General features: G+C 41.8%; 1 protein-coding gene across 1 annotated transcript in view; it reads left to right on the top strand.

Moving 5' to 3' along the window:
• Nucleotides 1–24,686, top strand: part of VPS8 (VPS8 subunit of CORVET complex) — a 264,409-nt gene that overhangs the window by 204,210 nt on the left and 35,513 nt on the right. Inside the window, exons 43-45 of the mRNA XM_029911106.1 lie at nt 14,063–14,143; nt 21,222–21,391; nt 23,930–24,098. Coding sequence (XP_029766966.1) covers nt 14,063–14,143; nt 21,222–21,391; nt 23,930–24,098 — 420 coding nt within the window. The remainder of the gene's footprint in view (nt 1–14,062; nt 14,144–21,221; nt 21,392–23,929; nt 24,099–24,686) is intronic.

The raw sequence follows: 24,686 nt of genomic DNA, 5'->3' as shown, positions 1-24,686 counted from the left end.
GTGGAATTATGGTTGAGAGAATTTATCACTATGTTGTAGTTTTAAAATATGTATGTGTAAATGTTAGCTTAAAAATTCCAAGTTTCACTTTACAAACAAAAAACCCCCATAAAACATTCAAAATAGGGCTGTCAAGTGATTAAAAAAAGAATCTCGATTAATCGTGAGATTAAAAGAATTAATCGTGAATAATCGCAGTATTAATCTCACTCTTAATAGAATACCTACATATTTTTGGATGGTTTCTACATTTTCAAATATATTGATTTCATTTACAACACAGAATACAAAGTGTACAGTGCTCACTTTATACTATTTTTATTACAAATATTTGCGCTGTAAAAAAAAGAAATAGTACTTTTCAATTCATCTAATATAAGTACTGTAGTGCAAGCTCTTTAATTCTACATTTGCAAGTTGCATTTTCACAATATTTTTTTTACATAACTGCACTCAAAAATAAAACAATGTAAAACTTTAGAGCCTACAAGTCCACTCAGTCCTACTTCTTGTTTAGCCAATCAGATTCCGTTACTGGTAAGGGGTGGGAGGCATGATTCACAGTATCATTGCAAAAGTTGATCAACTTGAAGTTGTGAATGTTTGTAAACCTCTTGATACAATCTGGAACACTTCACTTTTACCAGCACTTCAACACCCATCTGTCCTATGTTGGGGACTTAAATAGCCACCACACCTCATGGGGCTGCAGAGAATCTGACAAAAATGGACTGGATCCATAGACTGGACTTCTCTAAGAGATCTATATCTCTTGCATGACCCTAAGCAGTCAGCCACCTTTTTCTCTGCACAGTGGAAGCAGGGTTGCTCTCCTGACCTCAGTTGGGTGACCTCAGCAGGGCCAACTGTTACCAGGCTCCCAAACAGTCAGTATCATCCTCTTCTTGCTCAGATACAAATGACAATCCCCATAATAACCACTATCCCTTGATTGCAGTGGAACTGTAGAAGAGCAGACTGGAAAAAAATACTCAGAGCTGACCAGTGAGTATGTAGTGTGCATACCATATAATGCCTCTGTAGAAAATGCTTACACTCGCTTCTCCAAAGCAATCTTTAAAGCAGCCATTAAATTCATTCCGCATGCCTACCAAGAGACTTATATACCCTACTTAAATGAAGAATGAGCAGAACTTCTGAAGCAGTGTGGGAAATCGGGTGACTCAGAGAAGCAAACCATCTTCTTGACAGCCTTAATGTCTGTCACAAGGAACGTTGGTGAGAAGTTATGTTAAATATGGACATACGGTCTAGCAGGAAATATGGTTACTTAAAGGAATCTTGGTGCAGCACAGAAACCACCATCCACATGTCAGGAAAGTGTCTCCAAACAGCATCACCACATGCCTAACTAACATAGCAAAAGCCAACAGAAACAAGCCCTTTGAGGAATCAGTAAAGAGGAAATGGAGCTGATACTCACAGGTGGGACCATTCTGTGAGGAAGACATCGTCCAGCCTTCCTCCACTGAAGAAGTGGAGAGAGCACTGAGCCTCAAGAAAGCAGGAAAAGCAGGTAGCCTTGATAAGACTGTACAAGAAATGCTGCTATATCTTGGTAAGAGTAGCACAAAATGGTTGTCAATTTTCATATACTATGTCATCCAAAAGAACAAGATGCCTAAAATATGGCAGAAAGAAACCAGGAAAGGGCCATTCCTTTCCAGCTAGCTGCTGTCCAGTATCACTTCTGAGATTTGCTTACAAACTTCTAGAGTGACTATCTCGGCAACAACTCATGCCCATGGTAGAACAAGCTCTGGGTGATGATCAGGCAGGCTTCAGACCTAATAGGAGCACTTGTGACCAAGTTCATGCTCTTTACCACTTACATAGAAAATGGTTTCCAACAGAAGAAGATGACAGGAGTGGTGTTTCTTGACTTGATAACAGCATATGATACCATCTGGCACATTGGTCTGCTGGTCAAGATGTCAAAATCTCTGTGGGTTGTAATGGCTATGGAAATGATGCTTCAAAATAGACAATTTCAAGTGGTGCTAAGGCAATAAACTGAGCACATGGAGGACCCGGAAGAATGGACTCCCTCAGGGATCTGTTCTTGCCCCAAATTTTTTCAACATATTTACTAATCTGCCTCCAACAATCTCAAGGCCATTCAAGTATGCAAATAACATCTGCTTAGCTTCAAGAGACTTCAGAAAGGTTGAGCACAACCTGAATAAGACATGGCAGCCATCAGTGCCTATTGCAAGAAGTGGAGACTTAAGTCTAGACTGTTAATGACAGTGTCGTCATGCTTCCATCTCAATCACACTAATGCTTCAAGAACTCAACATCTTCTTGAATAAAGAGCAACTGGCATGTGACCCAAAGCCAGTATATCTAAGAGTAACTGGAGCTCACACACTAACCTACAAGGACTACTTCACAAAGGTAGCTCAGAAGATTAAGAGCAGAAATGGCTTTCTAAATAAGCTTGGAAGCTCAGTTTAGGGAGCTAATGCGCAAGTACTGCAGTTTGGTACTAGTTCTCCACTACTCAGTGGGAGAATACTGTACACCTGTATTAAACTCTTCCCACACAAAGCTAGTTGATGTACAACTGAATCAAATAATAATAATAGGCTATGAGACTAACAAACACCGAATGGCTACCAGTCCTCACTAATATCCCACTTCCTAACATCAGGCATTATATTGCTGCAAAGAACCTCCTTCACAAAATCCAAGTGATACCACAATTGCCACTTTTCAAAGATATATGGGTGGGTGGGTGCCTCGCCACTGACTCTTCATTAGATGACCTATGTGGACTCCTGATTCATACTGAGAAAGTAGGGCAATCGGCTAGTTATCTTAGGTGCCTGTACATGAATGCAAGAAGCCTGGGAAACAAGCAGGAAGAATTGGAAGTCCTGGCACAGTCAAGGAATTATGTATGATGTGATTGGAATAACAGAGACTTGGTGGGATAACTCACGTGACTGGAGCACTGTCATGGATGGGTATAAACTGTTCAGGAAGGATAGGCAAGGGAGAAAAGGTGGAGGAGTTACACTGTATGTAAGAGAACAGTATGATTACCAGAGCTCCAGTATTAAATATTAGTGTCCATCTGGAGAAAAGCATGATGAGTCTTTGGGTTAAGTTTAGAGGTGAGAACAACAAGGGTGATGTTGTGGTGGGCATCTGCTATAGACCACCAGACCAGGAGGATGAGGTAAACGAGGCTTTCTTTGGACAACTAACAGAAGTTTCCAGATCACAGGTTCTCATGGGGACTTCAATCACCCTGACATCTGCTGGGAGGGCGATACAGCTGTGCACAGACAATCCAGGAAGTTTTTGGAGAGTCTTGGGGACAACTTCCTGGTGCAAGTGCTGGAGGAACCAACTAGGGGCCATGCTCCTCTTGACTTGCTGCTCACAAACAGGAAAGAATTGGTAGGGGAAGTAGAAGTGGGTGGCAACCTGGGAAGCAGTGACCATGAGATGGTTGAGTTCAGGATCCTGACTAAAAGAAAAAAGGAGAGCAGCAGAATACGGACCCTGGACTTCAGAAAAGCAGACTTTGACTCCTTCAGGGAACTGGTGGGCAGGATCCCCTGGGAGGCTAATATAAGGGAGAAAGGAATCCAGGAGAGCTGGCTGTATTTTAAAGAAGCCTTATTGAGGGCACAAGAACAAACCATCCCGATGTGCAGAAAGAATAGTAAATATGGCAGGCGACCAGCTTGGCTTAACAGAGAAATCTTTGGTGGGCTTAAATGCAAAAAGGAAGTTTATAAGAAGTGGAAACTTGGACAGATGACTAGGGAGGAGTATAAAAATATTGCTCGAGCATGCAGAGGTGTAATTAGGAAGGCCAAAGCACAATTGGAGTTGCATCTAGCAAGGGATGTGAAGGGTAACAAGAAGGGTTTCTACAGTTATGTTAGCAGCAAGAAGGTCAGGGAAAGTGTGGGACCCTTACTGAATGGGGGAGGCAACCTAGTGACAGATGATGTGGAAAAAGCTGAAGTACTCAATGCCTCAGTCTTCACTGACAAGGTCATCTCCCAGACTTCTGCATTGGGCAATACAGTATGGGGAGGAGGTGAGCAGCCCTAAGTGGTGAAAGAACAGGTTAAGGACTATTTAGAAAAGCTGGACATGCACAAGTCCATGGGTCCGGATCTAATGCATCAGAGGTGTTGAGGGAGTCGGCTGGTGTGATTGCAGAGCCATTGGCCGTTATCTTTGAAAACTCGTGGCGATCAGGGGAGGTCCCGGATGATTGGAAAAATATGGACATGTGTCTGACTAAATGGGTATTCATCCAGGAAAGCTGTTAGTCTATAAGGTGCCACAGGACTCTTCGTTGCTTTTTCCATTTCAATAGTATCTCATGAGGATGTTAAACAGTAGCTACTACAGTATGACATTTTTAAGTTATCTGAAACTTGTTGATTTATATACAAAAGTTATCAAAGAGCTGACTGAGGAGCTCACTGAACAGGGAAAGTTGATTTTCAGAGGACGGGAAGGAAGCTAATGTTATGCCAATATTTTAAAAGGATAAATGGGATGACCTGGGTAATTTTTGGCTTGTCAATTTTTGGCCTGACCTTGATTACAGGAAAAATAATGAAACAGCTGATCTGAGACAGATTAATAAAAAATTAAAGGAGGATAATATAATTAATGCCAATCAACATGGATTTATGAAAATAGATCCTGTCAAACGAACTAGATTTTTAAAAAAATGAGATTACAGCTTGGTTGATAGAGAATAGTGTTGATTAACTGCAATTAAAAATATTAATCTTGATTAATCGCAGTTTTAATCGCACTGTTAAACAATAAAATACCAATTGAAATTTATTAAATTTTTTGGATGTTTTTCTACATTTTCAAATATATTGATTTCAGTTACAACGCAGAATACAAAGTATACGGTGCTCACTTTATATTATTTTCTATTACAAATATTTTCACTGTAAAAATGATAAACAAAAGAAATAGTATTTTTCAGTTCACCTCATACAAGTACTGTAGTGCAATCTCTATCATGAAAGTGCAATTTACAATGTAGATTTTTTTTTGTTACATAACTGCACTCAAAAACAAAACTATGTAAAACTTTAGAGCCTACAAGTCCACTCAGTCTTACTTCTTGTTCAGCCAATCGCTAAAACAAAAAAATTTGTTTACATCAGTGTTTCTCAAACTGGGGCCACCGCTTGTATAGGGAAAGCCCCTGGCGGGCCGGGCCAGTTTGTTTACCTGCCCCGTCCGCAGGTCCGGCCGATCGCGGCTCCTACTGGCCGCGGTTCGCTGCTTCAGGCCAATGGGAGCTGCTGGAAGCGGCGGCCAGTACATTCCTCGCTCCTTGCCGCTCCCATACATTTATGGGAGATAACACTGCCCGCTTCTTATTTACAATATCAGCTGAAAGTGAGAACAGGCGTTCACATGGCACTTTTGTAGCCAGCATTGCAAGGTATTCGTATGTCCCTTCATGCTTCGGCCAGCATTCCAGAGGCCATGCTTCCATGCTGATGATGCTTGTTAAAAAAATAATGGGTCAACGAAATTTGTGACTGAACTCCTTGGGGGAGAATTGTAGGTCTCCTCCTGCTCTGTTTTACCCACATTTTGCCATATATTTCATGTTATAGCAGTCTTGGATGACGACCCAACACGTTGTCATTTTAAGAATACTTTCACTGCAGATTTGACAAAACACAAAGAAGGTATCGACGTGAGATTTCTCACTCGACCCAAGTTTTAAGAATCTGAAGTGCCGTCCAAAATCTGAGAGGGGTGAGGTGTAGACCATGCTTTCAGAAGTCTTAAGTTCTGTAGTCTTCCAATGCAGAAACTACAGAACCCGAACCACCAAAAAAGAAAATCAACCGTCTGCTGGTGGCATCTGACTCAGATGATGAAAATGAACATGTCAGTCTACATTGCTTTGGATCATTATCAAGCAGAACCCATCATCAGCATGGACGCATGTCCTCTAGAATGGAGGTTGAAGCATGAAGGGACATATGAACCTTTAGTGCATTTGGGATGTAAATATCTTGCGAGGCCAGCTACAACAGTGCAACGTGAACACCTGTTCTCACTTTCAGGTGACATTGTAAACAAGAAGCAGGCAGCATTATCTCCCCTAAATGTAAAGAACCTCGTTCATCTGAGTGATTGGCTGAACAAGAAGTAGGACTGAGTGGACTTGTAGGCTCTAAAGTTTTACATTGTTTTGGTTTTGAATGCAGATTTTTTGTACATAATTCTACATTTGTAAGTTCAACTTTCATGTTAAAGAAATTGCACTACAGTACTTGTAATGGGGGAATTGAAAAATACTATTTCTTTGTTTTTTTACATTGCCAAGATTTGTAATAAAAATAAATATAAAGTGAGCCCTGTACACTGTGCATTCTGTATTGTAATTGAAATCAATATATTTGATAATGTAGAAAACATCCACAAATATTTAAATAAATGGTATTCTATTGTTTAACAGTGCGATTAATTGCACTATTAATTTTTTTAATTGCACGATTAATCACAATTATTTTTTTAATCACTTGACCGCCCTAGTTGATATAATCTATTAAAACTTCTGTAAGACATTTGACTTGGTACTGCACAACACTTTGATTAAGACACTGGAAAAATATAAAATCAATATGGCATACATCAAATGGATTAAAAAGTGGCTAATTGACAAATCCCAACATAATAATTGAGCAGGTTTATTTCTATAGGGGTCCTGCAGATATCGGTTCTTGGTCCTACACTATTTGACATTTTTATCAATGATCTGGAAGAAAACAATCACTGAAAGTTTGCAATGACAAAAGTTGAGGGAATAGTAAATAATGGAGGGGACAGATCACTGACAGAGCGCGAACTGGACCACTTGGGAAGCTGAGCACAAACACTGTGTTTCAGTATGGCCAAATGTAAGGTCAAACATCTAGGAACAAAGCGTGCAGGCCATACTTACAGGATGGGGGACTAACCTGGGAAGCAGGGACATTGAAAAGGGTTTGGGAGTCATGGTGAACTTGAGGATCCCAGTGTGACCAAAAGAGCTAATCTAATGCTATCCTTGGATGCATAAACAGGGGAATATTGATAAGGAGCAGAGAGGTTATTTTATCTCTGTATTTGGCACTGGTGCGACTGCTACTAGAATAGTGTGTTCAGGTCTGGTGTCCACAATTCAAGAAAGACCTCAAAAAAACAGAGTGTGTTCAGAGAAGAGGCACGAGAACGACTGAAGGAATGGAAAACACACCTTAGAGTGAGCTATGGAAGGAGCTCAATCTATTTAGTTTAACAAAGCTAAGGAGTGACCTGATTACAGTCTATAAATACCTACCTGGGGAACAAACATTTGCTAATGAGCAATTCAAGCTAGCCTATGAAGGTATAACAATATCCGATGGCTGCAAGTTGAGGATAGACAATTTCAGACTGAAAAGAAAAAGGTACAAATATTTGGCAGTGACTAATTAACCATTTGAAAAAAATGTACCAAAGGTTGTATTGCATTCTCCATTACTGGCAATATAGAAATCAAGATCGGAAGTTTTTCTAGAAGTTGCGCTATAGTTCAAACAGGATTTAATTCAGGCAAGAAGTCTGACTAGATGATCATAGTGGTCCCTTCAGTATTTATTATCTATGAGTCTAAGGATGCCTGATTCTTTGCTTCAGGAGAAAAATCAGCAAAAATCAGCCAAAAAACCTCAGGGACTGTGCTAATATAAAAAAAGCCTCAGGGGCAGACTGTTGTCCTTTCATGTGACTTATCCTCTTCTCCTCAGTCATGCTATCTCTGCTGTTGGTGAATCTCTATGGGCAAGGACTTGCACTTGAACCAAAGGGATTTACTGCTCTCCTGAAGGATCACCCAAGGAATGCACTGTTTGCAGCTGTATGGAGAGAAGCACCCTGGGGACAAGGATTCCTTGTGCCAGACTAAAGCCAGAGGCCCTCATGTTCTTGAATGATCTTGCATGGTCACATTGCAGTCCGTAGACTGCTCCTTATAATTATGGGGATTATGCTTAGCAAGACCCTGATGCCCTAGCTCTGCTTCTTCATCAGCCCCCCCCCTCCTCCTCCTGCAGTCAGTGCAGTGAGTCCTGGAGACAAACTTCAGAGCATGGTCCCCTCAAATTTGTCTCTGCCCCTATTGGATTCCAACCCCCCCCCCCCAAAAGGCTACCAGCTTCATAAAGGTCCAATTTGCTACGGTATCCTCCTCCTCTCCAGAGGACTGACTCAGAATCCAGAACTTTTGACACAAGGATATCAATAAGCTTATCCTTAAAATGAATGAGGGTGAAGAGGTGAAAACTCTGGGCCCTGGCTCCCCAATAAGGTCCCCTCTACCCCCAATGAATTGAAGAGCAAGACAAATATTTCCTTTCAGTACTCCACTTTTTCAAGGAGGTCATAATGCAGATTCCCTAGGGATAGGGGAGTGTCACTTCCAGGGTCTCTGCTAACCCATATACAATTCCTAAAGAAATGCTGGAAAAATATCATTCTTCCCCCTCCCCCCCCCCGGGTAAACGCCAAGTGCTCCTTGGTTGAAATGACCTCCTTCTCCCCCCACCACCCCATGCTGTGCATGCAACTGCCCGAAGTGGACAAGTGAGCAGAAGCCTTTCACTTCAACAGGCTACTTGGATTTCCAGGGCCTGTAAGTTTTCTCTTGAAAGGAAATAAATATTTAAGGCATTTTTCCTGTAACTATGGACCTGGTATCAGTTGCTGATGTTTCCTGGCAGTCTCCTACTAATGGGATCAGGTAGCAGGCTTGCCAGAAGGGCTCTAATCAGCTTAAACTCATTTCTCTCCAGTTCTGAGAGCATTTGCTGTGACTGTAGTTGATTAAATCTCCTGGGAACTCTTTGTTCATGCCTCTGCTGCACTTCTATGAGGTTATTTTCCTGCACTTCAAGCCCTGATTTCCTTCTGCTAATACAGAGTAAGAAAAACACACCCACCATATTTAGACTTCAACAATAGGCCTGTTTCAGGCAACATCTGAGGGCCACTAGTTTTTCAGTAAGTTCCTTGTGATGAAGAATTTTGTAAATATCAAGCAAGCTGCATATGTCTCAGGATGATGCTTCCATATCTGGGCCTAGACCTTTAAGGATCATGTAAGAATCTTTTTCCGTTATTACTTCAGGTTAAAAAGGTCTTTTGGAAGATGCCTCCAGTGGCTCAAAAGCAAGCATCATTCCAGAAGTTAATGTGAACTGATGCACATTTTAAATGAATGGCACCATCCAAACTGGCATAAAATCAACATTAGACTATCATTGTCAGTCTCAGTTCTCCCAGACAGATTGCCATGCCTTTTGATGGTCAGAAAATGGTCAGATTGCTATAAGCAAAATCACTGAAGCAAAACCACCTGGGTGGCGAGATAGACAGGAATGCCCATGGGGACTGTCGGTGACTCCATCATAAGACTGTTGTTGTGCTTCAGGAGTTCACATTTGTTACTGGGTTGGTGAAATCTAATGATAGATGATACAACCAGTTTGGGGTCTCTGCCCTGTTTTTTAATAGCCTGCCCTGAGGTTGGCACACTCAGTTGTGAACCACTCCAGACAGTGAGACAATGACTACATCCGTTTTTCCCAAATTCAGAGCAGAATGCCTTTTCTGCATTAGTGACAGTTCTACTATTTCTATCTAGTAATGGACCAGCATTGTTGCTAGGATTCTTTTTATTCCTAATATTCTTTCTTTATTGTCCTTTACTCTGTGGTGATAGAGTTCCCCATGTTTTTTTAGTTACCTTATCAATTTTCTACATTTCCTTACTTTTGCTATTAGTGAATATAAATCAATTTCCCCTTTCTTCCATTTGTGTAGATTTTTGTTTTTGTTTTTATATAGTTGCCTCTACTTCTATTCTAAGCCAGACTGGCTTTTTAACCAGTGTCCTCCTTTCTCAGTTGTGCCATTTGGGGCATCTAGTAAACTTTTCTTAAATAATTCCCAATTATCATTCACATTTTTCTTATTAAAATCTCTGGGGGTGGGGGGTTCATAGTTTTTTCCATAATTTTTTTCAGCTTTGTGAAATTGGCCCTTTAAAGTACCAACTACTTTGGTTTGGACTTCATTTTGTTTGCACGTTATAAATGGGATCAAATTATGATCATTTGTATCTCAGCTGCCACTGATTTTGAGTTCTGTGATCAATTCCTCTTTATCTGTCAAGATGATGTCTAATACAGAATTTCCTTTTGCTGGTGGGAACACTTTGAGTTAGGAAATTGTCATCTGTAATAATTAGAAATTCTGAGGGTGTTGTTATAGTACTGGCTACATGAGACCTCTTGTATATGTCACTCATATTGAAGTCCCCCATGATCTCTCAGCTTTTTTTCCTCCACATTATAGATATGTGTTTAAGGAGCTGGTCATCCTGTCCCTTCCTTGTCCCATTTTATAACCTTGCCCCCCTCTTTGCAGCTAAGAGCCTGTCTTCCTGATCAGGATGATTAAGGGTTGGTGTATGCTACTGCTTAAGTCGAACTAACTTACGTTGCTCGGGGTGGAAAAAGCCATCCCCACTCTCCTCCCCCCCCCCCCCCCCCCCCCCCCCCGAGCAATGCAAGTTTTGCACTATCCCCACTGGCACTATGTTGGTGGGAAAGCATCTCCCGCCGACATAGCTTCCACTTCTCACAAGGTGGAGTAATTATGCTGACAGGAGAGCACTCTCCCATCAGCATAGTGCATCTTCATGAGATGCACTACAGCGGCGCAGCTGCATTGGAGCTCTGTAGTGTAGACTTGCCCTAAGTTACAGGGAGCTATGCCCACTTTACTTCTGAATGAGAGCATCCACAGGGCTTAATGTGCCTTAACTTATGTACATAGATTTCACACCTTTAGCTGATTCGCCTTAATTTTCCTGAGTGTTCCCATGTAGACATGGCCTTAGTGAAGAAATGAGAAATCCCTGGCCGTGATTTGTCAGGAAATTAAAAGATATTTCATGAAGGCTTTGGGAGGAAGCATCAATGAGCAGAGAGAAGAAAAAAAGTGTTTTCTATTCTCCCTAGTCTCTGGTTACTTTTCTGTCTGCCCTTAAGTTATGAGCAGCTTGTCCCAGTTGTCTCTCTGGAAAGTGCTGAGTGCATTATGGGTACTGCTTTAATATGAACTAAATGCCAGGAGAACCACCAATACTCACTACATCACAGTGTGTCTCTACTGTAACTCTTAACCTGTCCTGTCTCATCTCATCTGTACTCTCTTCTGTATTAATCACCCCCTCCTGTAACTCATTTTCTTACGTAATTTGTACTGTCAACAATTCTGCTTTAATAAAAAGTGAATAAACTCCCTGTGACAGCATTTTAGGATGCACCAATATTTTACGCCTGGGGGAATTCTATGCCAAAAAATTAAAAATTCTGCACACTATTTTAAAATTCTGCATATTTTGACAAAATAACACAATATAACCATTCCAGTTTCAATTATTTTGGTAATTTATTGCAAAATACCTGTCAACAAGTATGTCAATACAGACAGCAGCAAAAAAGATTCTCCCAGGAGAGTTAAAGAAGCCCCTACAACAACCCAGTTCCTGTTGGGGGGGAATGCTGGAGGGGGCTGTGTGGAGCCCCCAGAGCCCAGACTCCTGCATTCTCATCCCCCCAGAGCCCAGCTGCAGGGCACCCCCTAGCCCAGACACCAGCGCCTCCAGGGCCGTTAGCCCCCTCTCCCCCCGCTTCTTTACTGTCCTGCCAGGGGACGTGTTGTGGTGCAGCCCTGCCCTTCATCACCTTTTGCCAGAGCTGGGTCTTCTGCGCATTCTGCTCACTGTGAGCTGGGCTCTGCAGAGCCCCAGCGGCCCCTAGAGGCGGCCAGCAGCTTTGCAGCCCCAATTCTGCAGGGGAAATGGGGAGTTTTGCAAAATTGCAGTGTCAGGGTACTCCCTCCACACACACACTCTGAACTCTGGGGTACAGATGTAGGGTCCCGCATGAAAGACCCCCTAAGCTTATATTCTACCAGCTTAGGTTAAAAACTTCCCCAACACACACATTCCTTTCCTTGTCCTTGGATGGTATTGCTGCCACCACCAAGTGATTTACACAAAAATTCAGGGAAGGGTCACTTGGAATCCCTATCCCCCCCAAAATATCCCCAAGCCCCTTCAGCCCCTTTCCTGGGGAGACTTGCAAATAATATACCAACTAGTTGGCTTAGCAATGTGAGTACAGACTAGACCCTTTATCTTCAGGACACTAAAATCAATCAGGTTCTTAAAAGAACTTTATTATAAAGAAAAAAGTAAAAGAATCAGAATCACACCTGCAAAATCAGGATGGAAGGTAACTTTACAGGGTAATAAAAAGATTAAAAACACAGAGGACTCCCCTTTGGACTCAGCTTCACAGTTACAAAAACAGGAATAAAACGACCTTTGTAGCATAGGAAAATTCACAAGCTAAAACAAAGGATAACCTAATGCATTTCATTGCCTTACTTACAATTTCTGTGATTTTTAGATGGAACATTCCAGGTATATTTTCAGGAGATGATGTACCTGCTTGGCTTCTCTCTCTGTCCGGAGAGGGAACAACAAAGAGAGAGCCCAAACAAAACCTTCTCTCCTTCCCCGCCCCCCACTCCAGATTTGAAAGTATCTTCTTTCCTCATTGGTCTTCTGGTCAGGTACCAACTAGGTTATTTGAGCTTCTTAACCCCTTACAGGTAAAACGATTTACTACAGCTGCCAAGGAGGGATTTTATGCTACCCTTCTCTCTATATTTATGACATGCAGTGGTGCAGAATTCCCCCAGGAGTAAATATTTGGACTGTCTGCAGGCTTCCAGATTTATCTTATGATGTTCCTGTATTCTGTGTAATTGGGTGACTCTAGTATTGACTAACTAGTGCAAAATTAGCAAATCTACGATTATAACTAAATTATTTTGACTTCATCTAACAATCTTACTTCTGCTGTGCAACTAATCCACTCTTAAGTGCTTTTTCTAAAGTTTTTTTTTTAATTAGAATAGATTTTGGACTAGCCAGCAAATGTTTTGGAAGCTTGTCTAACTACTTCCTGTTAGTCTGCTAGGCAAAGTATTTGGAACTTGCCTTTTATACAGATCATTACATGTGATGCGTTGTATCTTGAAATGATCAACAAATCATTTAAGTTTTCTTCTTTGTATTTAACCTTTTAGCATTAATATTATGAGTTTTCTCTTATTACTTCTATTTTATGATTTTATCTGTGTAATGTTTATCTATGATCTAATTTTATCACAAAATGTAAAGTGAGTTTTTTATCTTAAACACAAAACCATCCATCCTTAGCACTCAGCTATACTCTTTCATTCTTTCAAAGAAAAAAGGTAGCAACAGTCCTAACCTACCAGCAGGCATAAGAGAGCACAGATGCATTCTAGTGGGTGCAGAGGAGATTTTGTTTGTTATTTCTGTGCAGAGTTTATCTCCTCTCTTGTGAGAACTTTTGTCCTAACCGTGCTGTAACATTTTTTGCCATTTCCAGACAGCTGTGTGCGCCATAGGGTGAACTTCTCCAACATTATATTAAGGCCAATGGGCCCAATTCTGAGCTAGGCTTTGTTCTGGCTAGACTATCTTCAATAGGAGTTTGCCTGAATATTGGCCACGCTCTTTCTCTTCTTAAGCTTTATTTGGGAGACACTGTGATACAAGTTAGTGAGAGGACAAATTGAGTTCATGCTGTTGAGCACATTTTTAATTTGTAGCTACAGGCAAAGTGGTCCTGCAAAATGAAGGAGTGAAGATTGTGAGTCAAAGGGGTGGGGTTTGACCCTAGCATGATGGTTGCCAGTAAGTTGTCAGGCTTTGCTTTTTTACCATATGTATATGGGAAAACTGGTATTTCTGATTATCTTGTATGGTAAATATTTCTAACCTTGACTCCTTTGTCTTTCATAGAAAATGGGAGTAAACAGAGAGCAATAAAATGTAAAAATGTTATGATCTGTATTTTTGTTAATCACAGCTTTTAATTTTTTAACACAGGATCCAGTTTATGGTAGAGGGAAACTTGGAGAAATTCAGGGACTTGTACTGGGGATGCTGGACACATTTAACTATGAGCAAGTAAGTTGTGTGTGCCTCTTCATTCTGCCCATAGCTAAATAAAAGGCCTAGCTAGTATTGCCTAGAAGAGGAGTTATTCTTTCTTTTCAGTTCACTAATTGTCAGGAATTAACACATTAACATCAGTTTAAAAAAAAATCAGGCAAATGGAAACCCAGCTTTTGTCACTATCAAAAGATGTGTGCATTCGTATAGTGCTATGAGGCATTGAAAAACAGAGCAATACAGGGAAATAGATTGCCAACTACACAGTTAAACGTGTCAGGGCTGATTTCCCACTCTGGCACTTCAAGTGCAGAAGGTTGGGGCCCGCAAGGATTCTAAAAATTAATACTGGCCACTCCAGGCTGGTATTAAACTCCCAAGGTCACAGCTTTTCTCTGACCTTGGATGGGTTAGATGTGGCCACCAACCAAGTGCAAAAAAAAAAAAACCTTTGAGAACCCAGGAAGGAACACTTGGGAATTCTTTCCTGTGGGGTATCCTCAAGCCCTTTCACCACCACCACCCCCCACCCCCGGGAAAGAGCTGTGGGAAAAAAACAAAGGAAATCAGCTATTGCCACCAGCTAATTAAACAACATGCACAAACCTCTTTGGGACGCAAAAATCCAATCCTGTTTTTTAAAAAGGTAACATTTATTAAAAACAAAAAGAAAGGAAATACATTTGGAACTTAGCTTTTTGCTAGATCTTAAAAGAAACAATTACAAAAATAAGCATCAAGATAGCTCTCTTTAGGTTCAGCTTAAAGGTTACAAGCAAAACAAAAGCATCTGGGGTTAGCACAGAGGAGTCCACAAGCCAAGAAATAAATAGAAATAAACCTAATCACATCTTTCTAAACATTCCTAATCTACTTACACATTTGGGAGTTCCAAATAAGTAATTCTAGGTATGATCTGATGATTTTTGATCGTACCTAGCTTAAAGCTTCTTATAGCATAAATGCTCCTTGTTCCCCTCTTTCCTGGAGAACACAACAGAGAGACAAAGGGAAGTTTTTTCCCCGTTTTAAAAAATTCTAGCCCTCCCATTGGCTCTTTTGGTCATGTGCCTGCTCCTTTCCATTTACCTGTGGGCTTGTTAACCCTTTACAGGTAAAGCAAGTAGAGAACAGCTACTAAGAGGAATTTTATAGCTAACTGGCTGGTTGGGTGTCCATAAAAGGGAGCTACCTCCTACCCCCTTCATTTATCACGTCTTAACCACACTTTAGCGTATTATTGTGGAGGCAGCCATAGTTCAGATTGTGTTCTAAAATTTACTTAAAATGAGTGTTGAATTTCAGTGTTCGTTTTTATGCCCTTTGAATTTCTATGTAGCTTTTGTATGATTTCTTTTAATACTTTAAATACGTGTTTTGAAATTGGCTCATGTTGAAATTTGTCCGTGGGAGTCTGATTCTTCTTTGTCAACTGATACCTTTACCTTTATTCCATACCTTTCTTCTGCCATCCAGACAAAAATCTCATCCTGTCTTTGACATCTCCTTGTGGATATTCCAGCTGTCAACTGAAACTTAGCATACCCAAATGGGGCTTCTGATCTTCCCCAAAGCCCGTCCTTCTCCCCCTTTCATTAGTATGTTGGCCTGCACCACCACTCTACAGACCTTTCAAGCCCCTAACCTTGGATTCATTTTAAGAAAATAGAGAAATTACTTGTTTAAAGATGGTTAAAAAGTCTTGCTTCCATGTAAGCCATTGCTGCAGTTGCCACAGCATGCTGTGCATTCCCACACTCGGAGAATCCTGTAGTCAGAGAATCCTCTAGTCTTCAGCCATGTCCCCAAAGGCCACATGAATAGCTAATAGGACAAAAAGTTTTGGTGTGTTCCAGTCTCTTCCTGTATTGACAAACCAAAGGGTTAAAAAATCGATTGACTCAAGATCCTAAAACTCATGAGATTGGCTTAAGTTTAACAGAGGTAAATTGAGTTTTCTGTATTTGCCTTTTGAATTCACTTGGGTCATATTTTCACGATCTGAAACTGAGGCCCAAAATCTTCCTTTTTTACTTTACTTTTTACATTTACCAAAAAAAAAAAAAAAAAACGTCTCACATAATCACTTGACTCTGAGAGCTGGGGTTTAAGAAAAACACCGAATATTGAAACGCTGGTAATAAATTCAATAGTCTTGCTGCTTCTGTGCCATAGCAAACAGCTCTTCATAGCAGCTCTGCTTTGAGCTCAAGGATTTAGGCCCCAGGCCCCTGGGGTTGGTTGGCAGTCTTGCTCCGTTGCACTCCTCCCATCCGCACCAGCTTTCTGTACGTGGACCACAGGGTTAGTGGTGCAACTGGAACCGTGCAACCTGGGTGGAGACAAGGTCCACTACCCCAAAATGGTGGCATACTCCCTCTTTCCCCACTCTTCATTGAAGGTCACTGCATGTGCCTTGTTACCTGAGGTGCATAACGAGTCAGATGCCTGCAGAGAATGGAATGGTGTGCAGAATAGACGTGATAAGGACTGTGGGGTATGTGGCCAGAGGAGAACCACCCTGCACCTGTGAATGGTTGGTTCCTCAAACTCATCCCCCATACCAGTTACTCAGATTCACTACACTGATCTTAGTGCCAGTAACCCCCGCCCCAGAGACTGTCCCCTTGGATGCTCATCTTCCTGGAGATACCCAGGTTCCTCAGTGAGATGCTGATCTTATTACAGTCCACAGGCCTCTCCTGACTTTCTGTGGGGATTATGTCTGGGAAGAGCCCTCACAGATGGCTCAAATTCCCTTCTTGCTTCCTCCCTCCTGCTGTGATTCCACTGGCTCTGGGGAAAAGCAGTGGACTCAGGTGATACTTCTGTACCCATCATCTGGCCTCTCCTCCCAGGGGAAAAAGGGCACTTCCTCCTCCGGGGAAGGAGAGCCCCAGTTACCTTTTGTGCTCCTCTGTGGGCAGTTCAGGCAGTGGAGCCAAGTGTGTTTGCTACAGACAGGCATAGCTAGTGATCAGTGACTTCATCAGATGTTGATAATCAAGCAGGTTTACTGTCTTATCGGAATATTGAATGCTGATAACTGGGTAGATTGACTGCCCTATGCAGACCTGTCCAGGAAGGATCCTTTTTAAAAGAGAAGAATCTTTTCTCTTTCTTTCCCTTCCCTTTTCATGATTCCTGGGAAACAGAGTTGATTCTCAGTGGCAGATGCCTTCTGATATCACTTAGCAACATCTGCCACAGGCCGTACATAGTGTCTGGAACAGACTGTCCCCTTTGGTTCTGTCCCTTTAAGGGAACACCAGCACAACGTTTGCTGCTTTTTATGAGCTGCCCTGTGCCTCTCCCAGTGTATCCTGTCAGGAGCTAATGTCCTTGAATAATCCTGAAGGGGAAAATGAGGAATGATAAGATCGTGCAGAGGTGATATACATTTGCACAAGGCCCTCTCCTTTCTTAGTAGGGTGCTTATCTTTGATACTTGTCAAGCTGTTGCCAGATGAAGGAGCAGTAACCAACTGATGGTCCAGTTCTATCATCCAGGTGCTATCAGTTTGGGAAGTAAATTCCTAGATCAATTTTAGGCTTTTTTGCCCAGTTTCAGGGAGGGAGGCTCATATTTAGGTCTCCTTTCTAAATCAACTCTATGGCAAATGGAGGAAAGACCTCACTTGTAATGTTTCATTTTCATAAGTCCAATTAGGGAAGATGACACATACATGTTACCTGGAACACCTTTTTAGAACAGTTGAGTTCCTCTTTCAGATGCTCACACATCTTTTTCACTCTGCAAGATCTCCGCATGGTGTTTGGGCTGGTCTTGGCTAGAGCACATTATAGAGTGAGTGCGCTAGGATGTCTCAGCCTTTTCCTGAGTCCATTCTGTTTTGACTTGGCAGAAATGTGTTTGTCTTTGATCCCTTCTGGGTGTGTGACAAATGTTCCATGGTGCTCAGGGCAGTCTGTGACAGCACAGATACTGGATGTTTCCTTCTCACTCACTGATGGGCAGGACAACCATCAGTCATAATCCAGGATTTTCCCTCTTTGATTCCTGGAAGTGACTCTGCAGCTGTGTCTGGCTGCCATTTTGTGTCTCAGCCAGAGAATGCGAAAGCAAAAAAGAGCAATTCCTCAAATGTTCCTCTTCCTGTAATGCTTCCCCTGGGATCCTTCCATGTGTGATCTGCTCACAGAGGAAAAAGCTCCGCTATCTCACTGGAGCAAGGCTGGAGCTGACAGACAAAGGAGAGAATATTGCCTGACTTATTGGAGAGTCTAGCTAAGGCAGCAGCTGAGTCACTCTCTGGGGCTGTGAAAGACAGGCAGATTACCTAGCTCCCTTTAAGGGTGCAGAAGCTCACCTGTGGGGGACAGAGGCTCTTCCCAGAGCAGATTTACAGGAAAGGATGCTTCTGGAGAAACACTGCAAAGACATTGATGGGACAGGTCTCAGACTTCAATCATTTTGATGTTGCCTCATCAAACCTAGATTTACAATAACTTTTCCGTTCCTTTTAACATAGGGATCAACATCAACAATCAGCCACAGGAAATGACAGGAAAGACTATTTTCATAGTCTTTTTTTTCTTATTTGGAGGAACTGCCTCACTGAGGCAAGCAGCATGCGACCTGCCATCCATATGCTGGCCTTGGAAATGTTTCATTCCTGCAGCATACTCTCAGGCTAGGCTGAGCCTTTCCCTTTAAGGACAGTTCATTCGGTTTGTTCACCCATTGCATTTTGAATTATGCTAATCAGATTTGGCAGACTGTTTTACTGTGCAGGTCTTCCTTGTGCATTTAAGTATGCATTTATCTAGCCAGTATTTAGCTATCCAGTCCTTGAGAGGCATGCATGTGCAAGCATGCCTGGTCTCAAGGGGGAATGGTCACAGCACTCGAAGGGTTGCATAGGTCTTGTTCCATTTTCAGAGTGTTCGGTGTATGTCACCGTGCCTCAGTGTCACAACTGAGGATGCCAAATTCAGAACACACTGCTGAGAAATAGGGCAGACTCATCCAAACTGGTGGTTATTCTATCATTAGGTTATACCAAGACAGTAAATGAAGAAAACTTCTGTCTCATCACACTGGTTAACAAGAAGCCAGAAATTCAGTCTCCGTAGGCATTCCAGCCCTTGTCTCACCACCTAGACACTGGACTCTATGATGAGTGGTTACTGAAAATCAATTATAGGGTCTTTCTAATCCCAAGAGATCGGCCACTTAGCCACGTAAATATATAACTCAGATCTTACCTAATAATCATGCTGATGCCAATCCTTTAGTAACTAAAAACTAAATGTTTAATAAAAGAAAAGAATAAGAGAGTTGTTAATGGTTAATAGATCATATACATACAAATAATTGCAAGGCCCTTATATCTGGTTTGTAGCAGTGATGGAATAGACTGCTGTCTTGTAAAATCTCTCTGGTAACTTCCAAAAGATTGGAAGGTCCTCAGTCCATAGTTCAAAATGCTCCTTTTAGTTGTAAATCCACCGTCCAGAGAATCAGGGCAGGAAAGAGGCAAAATGGAGGTATCTTGGGGGTCTTTTTTTATATCCTTTGCTATGTGCCTGGAAATTTACTGTCTCAAACAAAGCTCACAGCCTCTGTGCAATATTACTGGCCCAAGATGGACTCCAGGGTCACATGAGCATATCACATGTCCTTACATGGCTTGATGACTCACAGGGGCAGTCCTTGCCCATATACTTGCTCTGCATATTCTTATGGTATCCAAATGAAGGCTTACTGGAATGAGTTTCTTCTATGGCCCATTGTTAGAGTTAAGTGTCCTTAATGGGCCATCAACACACAACTGTCTGGCCTTGATGTAAGTCTTATCTGGTGGGTGTTACTCAGGAATACAACACATGTATAAGATACAAGTCCATGGCCAATATTCATAACTTTAGATACAAAGATGATACATGGATTCAACCAGGATATTCATATTTAGCAAAACCTAACTTTTCCATTGACATCTTACATGACATACTTTGTACCAGATTTGTACACTGATACTAACTTGGACTCCTTATTCATTCCATGGTTGGCGTACCCCAGCCCACCTATCCACTGACACTTTAAAAACCCTTGCACCCCAATCTGGGTCTATGCAGGTTATGCGATATATATGTATCTTCTCATCCTTGCAAACGATACCTGTAACCCCCCGTAACCCAAGCCTGACCCCAGATGTACAGTACCTTGCCTCTTAACTCGTGTATATTTAATTTTAAACATTAACTTTAATAAAAAATTTAAATCTGTTCAATTATATAAATGGTCATATTCAACCATACAGGATCACAGTGTAATAATAAAACTCCCCTATGGATAATGGACATGATAAAGCTCCTATGCCAGTGATGGGTGCTTTGAACTTGTATTAGAGAAAAATACTATTGATTTCCTCCTTACAATGCTGTGAGATCTAAAAAACTACCCAGAGTGTTTGTAGGTGTTTAGGTCTTTAACAGTTTCATTTCTTTTTTAGTGGGCTTCTATATATATATATTCTATGAGAACACAAACAGCAGAGCAAAGTGTGCAACAATTTAGGAAACAAATTCCTAACAGTGAAATGCCTCTGATTTTTAATTCCATTTTAAAAGTGTACAAATCAGCAAGACAGAATTGTCAGTATTATGGCAGACTGGAATTCTCAGCATTTTTTACTCTTAAAGTGTATAGCATATTTGAGTTTACTCCTCCCACCTCACCCTTATGCTCCCTATAATTCTCATAAAACGGTGGATGTTAAGAATTCCCTCTGAAAAAATGTACTGCGTAAAGATAGAGAACAAAAAAGGAAGCCTGGAGTATGCAAAATCACAGAATGTGTCAGTTCCATCAGGACTTGAACAAAACCACTGAAAGACAGAGATTGTAAATGAATGACTTGAATAGATAAAAGCAAAAAGTTATTGTCTCTGTTAACGTATGTGGGGAGATAAAAGGGTACTGTATTTTCTGGGTAGCAGATACAGAGTGTATAAGGAGAGGCTACACTTTTACTTTTAGTAATTTCATAAGCTTTTTGCTACGATAAATTACTACATATAGAATTTCTGCAGAGTGGTGACAAAATGACATAATTGTCTTCTTGCACAGACCCTTCTAGAGACAACTACTAACCTCCTGAACCACGATCTCCACTGGTCCTTGTGTAACTTGAGAGCCTCCATCACTAGAGGACTTAACCCAAAGCAGGATTACTGCTGTATCTGTCTGCAGCAATACAAGAGAAGGCAAGAGATGGCTGATGAAATCATTGTCTTCAGGTAAAGCTAGAGAGATGTGCATGTTCATATTTTAAACATAAGGATGGTGAAATAGGAACTGCTGTAAGCCTTTATCCAACTTTCAAACCAAACCTTTGTTTTAGAAGTTCAAAAGATTCAGGTAACTGTACAGATCCCCTGAGTATTACTGTTTGAGTGTTGAGGCTTGCTACAAAGGTACCCATGCTAGGTCTTCCTTCGTGCTGTAGTGGAGCTGTTGCCATCACTGTATCTCTCTGCCTTAAGTATGTAAGGAGATCATAGGATGCATAGGGAACATATTTTGCCAGCATTATTACTTGGCTAGCACCATGCATTTTGGCAATTTTTTTTTTGCACATTCCTGATTGATAAGCCTAGACCTATATATGAAAGGAATTGATAAAGGAAAAAAAACTAGTCATTTCCCGTAACTGGAGTTCACATCTTTATTTTATTTAGATTTTACATTGTACCTGTCACCAATTCCTCTTGATGCATACAAAATCCCAAAATAAGTGAAACCTGTCTAACGGGTCATTTAAGAAGTTTCCTGTGTGGGCTAGCAGACTGAGAGAGAGCTGGAGGTGCCAGTAAAGGGTCTCCACAGAGGGCTATGGAGAGAGGCTTAGCAGAATTGGGAAGCACTTACCCCAGGAGGGACCATAGGGAAGAGCCACCTTACTGTAACTGGAGACTAAGGGCTTGACTACACAAACATTTAGTTCACGGCAAGCTGGGTGCAGTCTGCCCCATACTAGCCTGCTGTGGTCTAAGGGCACGTCTACACTACAGGAACTGCAGCATGACCGCTGCAGTAGCGCCAGGGCCGGCTCCAGGCACCAGCTTAACAAGCAGGTGCTTGGGGCGGCCAAGGGAGAGGGGCGGCACGTGCGGCAATTCGGGGGCGGCAGGTCCCTCACTTCCTCTAGGAGCGAAGGACCTGCTGCCGAACTGCCGCCGTCGATTGCGTCTTTTTTTTTTTTTTTTTTTTTTTTTTGGTGGGGCTGAAATTCTTGTGCCGGCCCTGGGTTGCGCCCTAGTGCAGACACTTCTTACATTGACAGAAGGGGTTTTTTCTTTGAGGTAGGTAATCCAGCTCCGCAAGCAGTAGGTCGACAAAGAATTTTTCTGTTGACCTAGCCACGTCTAGAATTGGTGATTAGGTCAGCTTAATTGCAGTGATCGGGGTGTGAATCTGTCACACCCAGGAGTGATCTAAATTTTAAGTGTAGACCAGGGATAACTGTGTGGACCCCACAGTAACAGTTCATTATTGTCAGTGGGGCCATAGAATAATACCTAGCTCTTATATATTGTGCTTTTCATCGGTAGATCTCAGTGCTTCACAAAGGAGGTCAGTATCATTATCCCCACTGTACAGATGGATAAATTGAGGCACAGATGGAGTGACGCACCCAAGGTCCCCAGCAGGCCATTGGCAGAACTGAGAATTGAACCTAGGTCTCCTGAGTCCCAGTCCAGTGCCTGACAACCAAGCCACACTGCCTCTGTGAGCAGTTCTGTCCACTAAGGGGTTCTTCCACCTTTCTTTGAAGCAGCTGGTTCTTTCTGCTGTCAGATAGGATATTTGTTAGTGGACACTTGATTCAGTCTGGGATATCTGTTCCTGTGGAATGTGTCCCAAGTGCACAAGGGAAGGAAACCCCACTTTAAGGACTATTATAGAGTAATAGTCAAAGAAAGGAAATTACCAGGTAAGTAAATCTGTCCAATTCTTCCCTGGATTGAGTCTCAGCTAGCTAGCCCTCCTCTACATCCCAGTCTTCACTGGGTGAGTTGTTCTACTGCACCAGCAGGGTTGGAAGAGATGCAAATATAGACCTGGATGTCTTCCTGCTGAGAAAACTGCAAACTAGAATACCTCACCCCTGTTCCCAGCAGCAGATTGAACAAGATGGGTAACGACTTTAGAGGATAGCATTGGGTTGTTGCACATTTCTGCCCCAAGAGCTCTCTTACAGAAAGGAACTGAGCTATTTGAGTGACACTATCAGCCCCTGCTTGGTTCCTCCCTGAGGTCAACAATGGCTCAGGATCAGGGTATGAGGGTAGCTGAACTTCAACAGACACCAGGAGGCAATTGTTCAGCATATGAAAGCTATTTACCTGTAACTGTCGTTCTCAGAATATATTGCCACCACAGTTTCACACTCATTATCTCCCATCTTTGAAATTCTTGCTTCTGAACAGGCCGTCATGAAATGAAGGGGCATGGTCTGTATGTGCAAAGCATTATGGATGCAATCTCTGTCAAAAGATGTGATTCTTTTGTGGCTCTCTTTGCTTTTAGTGACTCTGGGTTTGTACAACTCTTGATCCAAGGGTGTGAAAATGTGGAGGCATTTTATATACTGGGAACTATTGTTGTAGGTAAGCAGCCCTGTTCTTCTTAATTGAAAATCAACGGGAAAATCTCCCTTTTCAGTAGCATGACATTATTGTACTTAGCCTTAATAAGACTTTTTAGTTTTAATATTATTTAGTATTATCACATTTTAGAAGTTTATAGTGAAGTTTCTACTCTTGTTTTTACAGTTGTGGCCATTTGTACCACTCACTCTGTCTGCTGAGTAAAGAATGTGGCATAGAAACCAAGGGACAGATGAGATGGACTTGCTATAAATGCAACTCAAGTAACAAAGGGGGAAAACTGAGTGAGAATTTCTCAGAACTGAAAAAGGGAAATGGTGCATCTCTGGCACAGGTAAGATTCATGGGAGGGTTTGTCCCTGAGTGCTAACAGGCTGAACAGTCTTTGTTGTCTCTAGATTATTAGTGAATTTCATCTCATTTTTGTAGCCTAGCTTCATTTACAGAGATGAACCCTATAAGAAAGGAGGCTGAGCTCCCACAGAGTGACATCTAGTGGATACATTTCCTGTTTCATCTGCTATGTGGGGGCCTGGAACAGGCCTGGGGGCAGTTTCTTTTAGATTAATGTTAAGTGTTTTGTATAGGCTCACTAGCAGACCTGCTATTGACCTGGTAGATATTGGAGGGTCTTTGATCCTCCTTCCCAGGAGACAGGATCTTCTGTCCACCACCTGCACCCTACTCCAAACTGAACCTGACCATTTTTCTGTGGTGGGAAATTTTAAGAAAATCTAGATGATGGTAGTGGCACTAAATGCAGAATAGTAGGAAATTACTGATGATTGGCTATAATACATCACTGCTGTCAGTTTGCATCGAGCCAATAAGAAAATCTACATCTGGTGCAAGTCTTTTTCAACCTAATGCAGCCAGAAATAAACTGTGACCGTGCAAACTCCTACTTTCTCCTGGGCTTGAT

This window comes from Terrapene carolina, unplaced genomic scaffold (genome assembly GCF_002925995.2).
Source record: "Terrapene carolina triunguis isolate 2854851 unplaced genomic scaffold, T_m_triunguis-2.0 Scaffold88, whole genome shotgun sequence".
NCBI classification, from domain to species: domain Eukaryota; kingdom Metazoa; phylum Chordata; order Testudines; family Emydidae; genus Terrapene; species Terrapene triunguis.
Note: the sequence above shows the minus strand (reverse complement) of the source record. Positions and strands in the feature narration are given on the sequence as shown.